This window comes from Haliotis rubra, unplaced genomic scaffold (assembly GCF_003918875.1).
Source record: "Haliotis rubra isolate DU_JTF1 unplaced genomic scaffold, ASM391887v1 Scf53, whole genome shotgun sequence".
In the NCBI taxonomy this organism is placed as follows: domain Eukaryota; kingdom Metazoa; phylum Mollusca; class Gastropoda; order Lepetellida; family Haliotidae; genus Haliotis; species Haliotis rubra.
In genome coordinates this window covers 2,593,093-2,605,544 of record NW_025767224.1, presented here as the reverse complement: position 1 = coordinate 2,605,544, position 12,452 = coordinate 2,593,093, and the positions used below count along the sequence as shown (strand labels likewise).

Genomic DNA, 12,452 nt, shown 5'->3' with positions numbered 1-12,452 from the left:
GCCTCTACTGTCATGTTGATAAATATGACATTGAACACAGACAAACATGCATGCATCTCTCTCTCTCTCTCTCTCTCTCTCTCTCTCTCTCTCTCTCTCTCTCTCTCTCTCTCTCTCTCTCTCTCTCTCTCTCTCTCTCTCTCTCTCTCTCTCTCTCTCTCTCTCTCTCTCTCTCTCTCTCTCTCTCTCTCTCAGATTGATGCTCATGCTGTTTATCACTGGGTTGTCTGTTCCAGACTTCATTATTTACAGACGGCCTCCAGCTATATGGCGGAGTGCGGCGTCAAACTAAACTCACTCACTCACTGTAACATGCCAATACGTACAGTCATCTTTCCTGAAATATCTCGGAATATCAGCCAAGAATTTATTGCAAGGAGCAATAAAGTGGCAATAATTGGCTCCATATTTACAAAGAGCTGACACTGACACCAAGATAACAAGTTGTACATGGGGAAATAGCACTTGAAAAACATGCATTATATGCAAATATAGCTGTCAGTAGCTGTCCTTGCCTAACGCTCAGAGCTGGTACTCACTGTCTTAACCAACAAGTAGGAGTCAACTATGTAAGGCTAAAAGGATTAATCAAGTGAACATTTACTACCTTAATGTGACCGCCCCACTCATATTACATGGTGTGCTGGTGCAGTGACTTTCATGGGCCAATAGGGCTTGATGTTGATGGAGGGGAACTATACAGGGATATATACAGCACTAAATGCTGTACAGAGAGGATATAAAACTTATATCACTGTCAGTTCTTCTGCCTTGTTTCACTTTGTAGTGGAATACATAATTGAACAAAAGAAATTTGATGTACAAATGTCACAGGTTATATTGTCTCTTGACTTCCTTCATTTTAGTTTAAGAATAAAAACTTGATTTTGCATTTTTTAAGCAAATAGTTGGCTGTTAGGTCTGACAGTGATTATAGCCAGAGGAGAATATTATGACATGCCATTGCTACCATCTTCCTGAATTTGTCGCTCATTGTTGTGTGTAGTGCAAGTTTTAATAAATTAACTTGTATATGAAGTCCTAGGTTTGAAGATACATAATATCAGTCTCATTATAAGACAGGTTTATGTCACCTAATGTGCTATTAAAAGTGTTGCTTGGAAATCTCTTGTATTCATATTGGAAACTTTTTCATTCTGTTTAAGTACAGTCATCCCTCACAATAACGCTGTTCGCGATACCGCGGATTCGGTAAAACCGCGGGGTAATCCGTGGCTCCATAAAAAAGGTTGCCCAGCGATCACACAACTTCACGTCATCGAAAATAGCACAACAAATCCGCTGTTGAGCTCTGGTTAATCACGTTATAATCTAGTGAAATTCAGATGTTTCAAACATGCAGGGTTTTCTCAATAATAATCTGATGAACAGCAAAACATCGTAATAACTTAGAAAAGACAACTTGCCATCAGCCGAATACTTACAATGTTTGCTGTGATGCAACACATCGTGTTATTGCGCGGGTAAACACCGCCATCCGAGAACGTATAATGTCAGAAAACACATTTTATTTAATTAAATTCAATCCCATTTTCATTGATTAAAACTGTTTACAGTAACAACGGAGAAACCGCGGAGTGAAATGGCATTACCCCATTCCATACAACTTCTGCTTACCACATTCGTGAGGGTCCGTTTTTCGCGCCTACTGCGATAGCACCAATTTCACATTTTGTCTCAGCAATCATGAACAGATTACAGCCTCGTCATCCATGGACCCCATCCATGGAGTTATTAACTCATTGAAGTCATATTTGTCAATTTATTGCCAACATTTTGTTTTTACGTACCGCGGGAAGTCAGCGGTGACTTGTCAAACTGTCTCTTACGTAAAATGTATCCAGCCAGGTAACCCAAAGTGCTCAGCCTATGTTAATTATTTTGTTAAATATGTTCGTAGAAAACATGCATTATATTTATACGATGGCAATATATAATATCTCTGTTAAAATAACTGCTTAAGATATAAAATTATTCTGATAATGGAATAGAAATTTTTTGATGTTATGTTATCAGATCGTTTTTAACTGAATCACCGGTACATTGGACCAAAACATCTGTGCACCACTGATTGCTATTTCCGGCTTAGTTGAATAACAGGTAGCATAACAGGAACAACAATGACCATGTCTAGTGATGTTTGATTGCAAGGTTCCTGTACATACATCTATTATTTTCATTTACAAAGTTTTTGGTTTTTTTTACCTCCAACAATACGAAATAGTTTCGACTGGGCACAATACACGAAGTAGTAGTTTTGTTTCCATGGAAAATACAATTTTACTTGGCCTTTGTTCCACGTTATGTAATAGTTACTATAACGCGGGTGTCTAAGAAAGCGGGGTCATCCATGGACCCCAAGACCCGCATTATGTCGAGGGATGACTGTATGTATGAAGTAGATATTTTGTTTACTTACCTGGAATATTTTGTGGGGGTTTTGTGTCTGTGCCTTTTGTTCTTTTTCTGACTAAGTAGAATACAGACAGAGTTTGATTATCCAAAGAGACATAGTTTATTAATCAAAATAGATATATATTTTTAGAAATAATATTGTGTCAGTAACAACATAATTCTGGAGGGGAGGGGTTTCATACTAATCACAATAATTAGTTTCCTTTAAATGTTACATTCTCGCAACTGCATCCAAAATTTTTGAAGGGCAGAATGGTAGGCAGATGCAAGATGTTGCCAAAGCATAAATGTGTCGACAATCTTCTGCCACTTTAGTTGGTGTGTCAAAACCACAGAAAATGTTGACATTTTGAAGTTTAGATAAAAGTATTTTGGCTGTCACATGCCAATGCTCCCATGACACGAGAAGATATTACAAATTTCTATGCTGTGTATCTAATATATTTGAAAGTGACAGTTTTTGGTATGTCTATTTTTGTAGATAAACATGAAATTGGTAATGAAAATGCTGTGTGTCAAACAGGGCTTGGCATGCCTAGTTTGCATATGGTAAACTTTGGTGGCGTTGGTCTTGACCTTACACGCAGACAGTTTGAGCCAGGTATTATGCCGTTTATGCGTTTTTATTGTTCCTGGCAAATGTCATTAACGAAATCCTTTTCTGCATCTGATGAGAATATTATTTTATGTTAGGATTAAACTACAGAGATAGTTGATGAACATGAAGACATTATCTGGCCTCTTTATGCAGGGCTTGTCAAGTGCTGACTTGCAGTCATTTGAATATTCAAAGCAGGTTCAACCAATGGGATGCCTTACTTTTGGTTCATCATAACAAGCACATGCATATCTATGTGGTTATTGCAACCATAGTATGAGTCTTTTATTTCCTCAAATTTTGACATTACCATGAAGTTTTCAGCAGTATTACATTTTACTGTGTTTAAGAGTTAATTGCAGCAGGTCTAGCTTCGTTAGTCTTCATTAATTAATAATACCAAAACCTCTGCAGAAGTGTTCTTCTGAAACTAGTAGCCTTTGTACCAAACTGTTTCATTACATGGCACATATACTGAAGGAAACAAAATAAGGGATCACATGAAAGGACAAGTGTTCCTTCTTCTTTTCCCCAAGGTTTCTTCACAAGCTTTGTATTGCATAGTTTTTTAAGGGGCTTTCATGTGATCCCTTATTTTTCCCTCAGTACATTTTTCAAAACCACACTGTCAGAAAAGAAGAAGTTGTTTGTTTGAATATATAATAGCTTTCCTGCACCTTGAATCTCCTATGAAGAATCCCTACTTTTATTAAGGGTAATGCCATGTTTGTGAAAATTTGGGTCTTCAGATTTGTGGCATGAGATGTATTTGGTGTTGACATGTACTTCTGGGTGCCGTTGTACAAAGCCATCTTAGTGATAAGGTGACCGTAACTCCCTTTTTAACAAAGACTTAAGGTAATCTTAGCACTGAGGTTGTTTTGTACAACACCACCCAGATCTTTATGTATGATGTTGCTTTGTTGCAGTTGTCCCGAGAGAAAGAGATGTTACAGGCAATGATGCAGCATCTCCACATGAAGCCTCCCCAGCAACGTCAGCATTCGCCGCAGCCCCCTCCACAACCATCGCAACCACAGCTGATACCACAGGAAGTGAAGCCTGAGCCTATCACACTGAATGTAAAGCACAAATAATGCATTCCACTTGTGGCTACTCACTGTTTCTTGATAATCAGGCAGTGCAACTACTTGTCACAATGTATACATTTCTCTTTAATGATATTGTTATTTACTTGGTGCTGAACAATGCACGTCTCCATAGAAACACTTTCAGACAGGGCAATACGATTTATATCATGATGTCTCTTTGTAGCAGCATTCATGTTTCTCCTCAGTAGTGATTGGATAGTAATGCTGTGGTACAGTACTCTTTGTTGGAGCCATATTTCGTGTTGATGGTAGTGACTGGTTTAAACCTTGTTTCATCTCTGCTGTCAGGATATTTCCTCACTAACTGTATTTGAACATATACAAAGATCAGCATGCTAGGGTCACTGTGACTGGTATTTGACTTGATCCCAGTGGCAGGATAATTGAGGAAATTGATGTTTTATGGGAACATGTGGCCGACAAACATATTTGTACTTCTTGCTGTGATGTGTTTACTGTGAAGTTTTAAGTTCTGTCCTGTGAATTAAGTAAAATTTATATTGATCTTTGAATGAATATATATTTGCAAGTTTATTTTTTGATTTTCTTTCTTTTCTTTTTTGGTTCAAGATATATCTTAAGCTCTGTAAACCTCTTCTTCATCTCTGAAACTTTGCATGAAAATTAATGTTTTCAGAAAATAATAACCATCTTGTGCACTTTCCAGACACCCACCATCATGCCCAAACTCGCTTCAATTCCTCTCACAACGGCACCACCTCACCCAGCCGTAACCGTAGTGACGTCACCAGTGGTTGCCATGACACCAACACTGACTCCAAGCTCTCAGCTTCCTACTGTGTCGCAAGCACCTGCTACGCCTCAGTCGACACCTACTGGTGCAGGGACGATTAGGCGAAGAGTTTCAGACAAGTGCAATCTTCCCATATCAGCAGGTACACAAGATGTTGTATTTTCTCCTGAAAAGTGTTTGCATTCTTCCAAATAACAAAACAAAAACAGAAACAAAGCCAAAAAAAATCAAAAACTTTGAATAAATGATCCCAGGCCACATGTGTCATCTGAGAATGATTGATGTGTCTTTTAATTTTTAAGGGGCGTTGTGGCTTTGTGGTTCAAGTGTTTTCTCAAGACCCATGTTCAATTCCCTACATTAGGACATTTCCAGTATCCATGGTTTTGATATAACCAAAATATCGCTAAAATTGGTATAAAATCCAATTTACTCGCCCCATATCAATTAAGAATTGTTTTGGTCAGATCTAATCATGTGATATTTTGCGCTTGTCAATTTTGTGAGAACTATATTTTCAGAAATCCAAAGAAATCGAGACTTCTACAAGAACACGGATGTAAGGCCTCCATTTACTTATGCGTCACTGATCAGACAGGTAAGATTGACCAGATATTCTTGAGGGATATAATCCCTCAAATAATTAAGTCATTCATGTGTACAGGGCTTCATCACATGATGATCTAAGGGAAGTAACTCTGATATCACTTTCAAATTAAGAAACAGCTTAAATGTTTATTCAGTGCAATTCAAAACGTTTTATCGTAGAAAACCAACTATCACACATAATCAAGTACATTTTATACATATTTACAGGTTGTTTCTGCTTCTTTTCTTGTAAAGGATCTGGCAGAGAATTAGTATTTGTCTCACTTGGATGGGTTTTTCCGCAGGCTATCATTGAGTCTCCGCACCGTCAGCTGACACTGAATGAGATCTACCAGTGGTTTCAGAACACGTTTGCATACTTCCGACGTAATGAGGCCACTTGGAAGGTAGGCACTGGCCCTCTTCAGAAAACAATTCACCAGGAATATGGAGATCAAACATCAGCTGACACAAATTGATATTTGTCAACACATGAATGAGGCATACAAATGCCTTATGCAGATATTGTGCATTCTTTGCATGTAACATCATAGTACCTTTTGGACGAAATATTATCATTATATATAAAATATTGCTTTTTTGAAATTTTGTCTTTGGGCTTAACATCTTTCTTGTGTGTTACGATGGTTACGATATATTTTTTAAATGGAAGGAAGGAATTTAATGACTTGACATTTTATATTTTTTATAATTATGGTGGTAGTGTTGATTTATATGCAAATTTCCATCCATACATGCATTTTCTGTTGATATTGTTCAGCAGGTTTTCTTTAAAAATGTTCACATTTGTTTCTCAAAGAAATTTTGTAGGAATACCTTGACATTGTCGTAGCAACTTCTGGGAAGAACAATATCCTTTCTTGTTGTGTCTACTGACATTATTTTTATATAAGGCTCAAACAAATATCAAGTCCTATATCGAATATTATCTCAACTTCTGGGTAAAAAATGTGAAGCTAGTAGATACAGCATTTTTTTTATTTTCATTTTTTAGTTCTATATACCATTGTTTAGTTTTAGAACCCACTAAGTATAGAAAGCTGTGTCCTTTAGTTGCAGTGCTCCTAGCCTAGATGTATATCATCCTGTTTCCATAGAAACACATCAACTCAGAACTATATACTGCTCAAAAGCATGTGAGGCTATGTATTATTATCCATATCATGTATGTGATACAGGTTGATTATCACATGGTAACTGCTGTCAAAGATCATATGAATATACACACCTGATGATTTCAGCTTGCTGGATAGTTTATGGTAAAAAAACAACCCGATATTGCTATGAATTTGAACATAGTGTTGTGTTACTCATTTGTCACATAGTTCATAATGAGTTTTCATTTAAATTTTCTTGCATTCTTCTGAGCAGTTTTTTACACATTAATATATGATTCTACACAAGTGTAGGGGAAATAACTCTTGGTAAAAACTTAACCTTGGTTTAATTCTAAATTGTTTCTTTTTCTGAGGAATTTGTTTCAATATTTCTAATCAGAACTACAATAAACTTTACTTTAGCAAAATATATTATTTGTAATCGTCATTACTAGAATACTTACATCCATATTTACTATTGGAGCTGTCTGAAATTGAAATACCTGATTGTTGGTTATAAGTAGTGTAATGTATATACAAACGCCATCCCTACCATGTGTCTACTTAGTGGAGCACTGTGCCATTCATTAATGTCAATAGGCCGAGCATGGAGCCCATGGGCAGATCTCCCAACACCCCAGTTCTTGATATCAGTTTGATTTCTCTGAAAGAGGCTTCCTTACACAGATGGAATCAACAAACACTAAAACTGAATGAAAAATATCCTAGTATCACAAAACCTGGAGAAATAATTTTGCTTTTACTTGAGAAAATTTGAACTAGAAATTTATAATTAATTATCTAATCATTCCATTCTAATTATAACTGCTTTTGGAATAAACAGATTATTAAGATCCTCTTTCACTGAAAGGTAGTAGAACCAAGACCACATGAAATCTGTAAAAAAATATCCTGTTCTTAATAGGCCCAGATTATTTCAACACCTTTAAGTATCTATCAATCATCATCTTTTTTGTATTTTTAATCTCTCTATTTGTTTCTGACTTAAAGTCACCAATATTGATGTGCATGTGATATCCAGCCCTACACCTGCTTTAGTCAGCCGGGACATACTCCCAACTTATATTACCTCATAGTTATGTAGACTTTATATCCAGTTATGATTTCTTTAGATTTGTTAGAACTTAATCAAGGAGGATGCCTTGGAATGTTAAGAATTTGGACAATATTTCAACAGAAATGTGTTCATTTAAGTGCATTCTAATTTCCATTCTTCACATCTAAAAAATGTATTCAACATTTCCTTGTTTTTAAACCCAGAACATCTTTTTGGCTTAGTTTTATGCAATCACTTTGAGTAAATAACACATTGGAGCAAAATTGAAAAAATTTTAACGAAAACAATACCTAACCCAAACAGTTACTTCATATCTTAACAGAAAAATTGAAAGTGTGTATATGATTTCCGCCATGCCGCTAGAAGAACGAAGCATGTGTAGGGTATCGGAGCATCCCACCTTTGGTTGTAGTTGACCTACATGTAGTAAAAGGATTTCTTTATGTTTCTGTGTAGAATGCTGTGCGCCACAACCTTAGTCTTCACAAATGTTTTATGAGAGTTGAGAATGTTAAAGGCGCTGTTTGGACAGTGGACGAGGTAGAATTCTACAAACGGAGACCTCAAAAATTGAGCGGGTAGGTTGCAAAATGCTACCTTTGTTTTTTTATGCTTTTATTCTCCTAAACTGAAGGGTTCTTGCTTGACAGGTTGCCATTCTGCTGCTGATGAGATGTGAACTGTTTTTACAGTTCACTGAAAATTAGTTCTTTTCATGTTATGAGGGTTTGTTGAATCAGTGAAAGTTTTCACTGCGTGATGGCATGAGCGGGCAGCCCTGTCACCGAGAAATCTTCTTGTCAATCAAGGCCAATCTTTCCTTTTTGCGCTAACATTTTCAAACTTGGACTACCTTTCTCTCCTCCTCTGTTTGTTGCACAGAATGCTATTCGCACCAACTTGTCCCTGCATAAATGCTTTGTAAGATATGAGGATGATTTTGGATCTTTTTGGATGGTGGATGACTTTGAGTTTATAAGAAGGCGGCATTTGACACGAGGAAGGCCCCGAAAGTATCACGAAAATGAATCATCTGCACAGTAAGCACCTTTCTTGTGTCTGCAACCCGTCCGTCCGTCTGTACGTACATGCGTGGACCTGACCGGCCTCTAGATGGCGCCAGTGTAGAAAGAGCACTCTGTGTCAACCGAGGCCAGACGTATGATGCAGTAGATAGCCCTTTAGACCAGCTACCTTCTTTCTGCTTTCCCTGCTTGAACCCCAGCTTGCGTCATCTTGTTTCCTTCGTAGACAGAGAATGCCCTGGTTAGTATTCTCATACCGGGCTGCATGTGTTTTCTATCTAGACTAGGAAGAGTATTATGGCAGTCCAGCTGTCTGTTTGTTCCTGTCTAGCAGCCAGGCAATCGCTGACAATGTTTGTATTTAGTTAGCTGCCGCTATCTTGAGAAGCCATGTTATAGAAGTGTTTAAACATAAATGTATTCATTGAGGAAGGGTTTGCCCACTTTTCATATGAATTGTGGATGAATAAATAATAATTGGAGAAACCGTTCAGAGATTGTTCAAAATTTGACTTGAGAGTTAATAAATGTCATTCAAAAACTGCATGTTAGAGTTGATATTGTTTCACATCATATCAAAAGAAGAGAAAATTTGTTTGCTTTACTACCGGTACATGTGTGTCAGATAAGTGCAGCAGTAAGAAATATCCAGATGTGTCATTCATTGTGGGTAATATTCTATCAGTGTCTGTCTGCCCAGTAGTCAGTGTGTGAGCTCAATAGAGAAACCCTGAAATATATAATACTATTCCAGGGTTAGTCATCTTTGGATATATTGCTCTAAAATACGTTCCAACACAGTTGTTTTCTACTTTGATGTGTTGTCCCATTGAATATCTTATAAAGTATCAGTAATCGTTTTGTAGAACCTCGGGAAACACTGAGTATTTATGTTGGTCCCATCAACTTCTACACAACAGTGTTTGACTGTAGTTCTAAACAATAGCTGTCCCAATGTTATCTTAAACAATTTCCCCTCTAAACATGGTTGTGAAAGCAAACAAGTTTCTGATAGAATTGCGAGTGTAAGACATACTAGAATAGTGAAGTCATGCATGTGGCAGCCTTGCTGGCAGACAACTGGTAAGTGGTCAGCTGTGTTAGATACAAACCAGGGTGTGATACTCATCATATTCACCACTTGTGTGACAGGTTGGTACATTGGATATCATACACCTCCATATTTGACCTAATCAGTTGTCTCCCTTTGTGTGTAATATGCCATGGACAGGTTTGATATTGTGAAAAATAGCAGAAAAAAAGGGTTTCACATTGTCTACTATGTAGCAAGTGAGTTATATAACAGCCAAATTCTGGTGCTGTAGTTAATGTGTCATTACATTGGAAGAATACCTGAAGTTGTATGAAACAATTAAGTGTTCTATAATCCTTTTAAGTAGCATACATTGAGGAGGTTTTGTGAAAAAGGTGATTAAAGTGAAAGAAATGTGCATAAGAGCTCTAATAAAATTTATTGAAGGGTTAGGTCAAATATGGACACATATGCGTATTATATGATTTACATTGTAAGTGAAACAAGACAAGAAGTAGTTAGTAGCAGTTGTGAAGTTTGACTTAGTGTTCGAGTTAATGTGTGGCCTGTTAGGTGGCCCCACCAGGCACTATCTACAGTATCAACATTAATACAATACATTGTAGCAATAAGGATTTTGTAATATGTGATAACTTGTTTATGCCTCTGCTGGAGAGTTAATAATTCAGTTAATTGCACAATGCTAATATCATTGTAATGTTGTGTTTACAAGTTTGTGTTCTTAGGAGTGTTGGTGCATGTATATAATGGTGCTCATATAGTCACACACTGCCGGGGATGTAATTATGAACAGTCTTTCATATACTTTAGCTCACCGGGCCTATAGATCCCAGTGAGCTTATGGTGTGTCATGTTGATTAAGCTAAGATCTGTTACGCTAGAATCATCAACTGTCAGTGGCCATAGACTTGTTCATGTTTGTAAAACACGCCTCACCTTTTGAGAAAAGCATTAATGTAGACCCTATCCTATGAATGTTTATCAGTCCTCTCCATTGAAACCACAAGCTTCAAAGAACTGAAAGAGGTACTGATACAGACTATGACAGCAATATGTAATGATGGCATTTAAATGTATAGATCCTGTACGCAGAATAACAAATTTATATTGTTTCAAATTAATATGATGATGACTGTTACAAGGAGGAAGTATATGGTAGGCATCCATCTGTATCAATTATGTATGTTATGGTGTATGTTTTTGTAAACATTGATACCTCTTGAAATTAAGGTGGAAATTATTCCTTGAAGTGACAGTGTGAGAAATATTAGAATACACTTAAACAATATAGAAATAATTCACATAATGATTTGAAATATACCCACAGATTAAATCTTGAACTAGAAACTGCATATTGCATAATTTGCCCAGTTCTGGGAAACGGACAGATTGAGACTGTGTATTGCGTGTGTTACCTTAATATCATTCTGCGTCGCTGAACACTGCAGCTTTTCGTGCTATATAATCACGGTTTATATCATGCATATATGTTTCTTTATCCCACATTCATTTTCAGCTTTGACTCCTATTAAATGCTTATGTGATGTTAAATGTGTTGAAACTAACATTGTCTTATGTACAACAATGTTAAGAGTTGTCTTTCCTTTTCAGGAGCTTGAAAAGTCCATCGTTGTCAGACCCCTCATCGATAACGAGACACTGAATGCAAGCCTACGGGTATGTTTCACGTTATGATTGGTGACTTGTGGTAACAAGTGTTGGCTTGTGTTAACACTGAAGCCTTGAACCAGTAGTCTAGGACATTACACTTCACGGAGTCTCATCATTGATGGGTAATAATGATCGGGGCTCACTCACTCACTCGCTCATGACATTAGATAATTGTTGATAATGGCTATGAACAACCATGATTTGGCTAGCTTGGAGTTCCTGTTAAAGATTTTCATTGATTTCCTTTAATCACAAGAAGTGTTGTGTAATATTGGTTCTGTCTGCTTGGTTCGGTCAGGCGGCTCTAGGCGAGGCCAGCATGGCCATGTTGACTGCTGCTCACAACCAGATGACAGGACAAGAGAGCGGAGGAGGACCTGTCCATGAAGAGCCTCAGTAACAGTCAAGATGGCTGCTCCCCACCCTCTCGGTGAGTCGTCCCAAAGAATGCTGGGATATGTGTTGTCAGTTGAGGGGCCCCATTTCACAAGGCAATTGTAGCACTAACCCCCATACTTACGACAGTCGTTCTGCTACAATTGCATTGTGAAATGGGCCCCAGTTTGTGACGATCCTGCCATGGTAATTCCTTTTTCCTTAAAATTGAGTTTTAGACCAGAGCATTCTAATAAACTATATGGTCACATTTTTCGCCTATTTGGTAAGAGACCATCAAAGCTGACATGAATATGTTTGGCTGTCGGATATCCTAGTGGATCATGTATTCAAATTTATGCATACTGTGTTGTTATCTCCCTTTGTTTCATTCTTCACGGAGGAGCAGAGTCAGCTAATAATCTCACCCTGTTGTTATCTCCCTTTGTTTCATTCTTCATGGAGGAGCAGAGTTAGCTAATAATCTCACCCTGTTGTTATCTCCCTTTGTTTCATTCTTCACGGAGGAGCAGAGTCAGCTAATAATCTCACCCTGTTGTTATATCCCTTTGTTTCATTCTTCACGGAGGAGGAGAGTTAGCTAATAATCTCACCCTGTTGTTATCTCCTTTGTTTCATTCTT

The 12,452-nt window shown here is 37.4% G+C and overlaps 1 protein-coding gene across 3 annotated transcripts in view; it reads left to right on the top strand.

The window, feature by feature from the left end:
- LOC124253048 (forkhead box protein P1-like) overlaps window positions 1-11,860 on the top strand; it is an 82,435-nt gene extending 70,575 nt beyond the window's left edge. For all 3 annotated transcript variants that reach the window (XM_046686771.1, XM_046686770.1, XM_046686769.1), the window contains exons 8-14: window positions 3,964-4,116; window positions 4,814-5,042; window positions 5,422-5,498; window positions 5,794-5,895; window positions 8,141-8,262; window positions 11,375-11,440; window positions 11,733-11,860. In XM_046686771.1, coding sequence (XP_046542727.1) covers window positions 3,964-4,116; window positions 4,814-5,042; window positions 5,422-5,498; window positions 5,794-5,895; window positions 8,141-8,262; window positions 11,375-11,426 — 735 coding nt within the window. In that variant the 3' untranslated portion in view covers window positions 11,427-11,440; window positions 11,733-11,860. The remainder of the gene's footprint in view (window positions 1-3,963; window positions 4,117-4,813; window positions 5,043-5,421; window positions 5,499-5,793; window positions 5,896-8,140; window positions 8,263-11,374; window positions 11,441-11,732) is intronic.
- The last annotated feature ends 592 nt before the right edge of the window (window positions 11,861-12,452 follow it).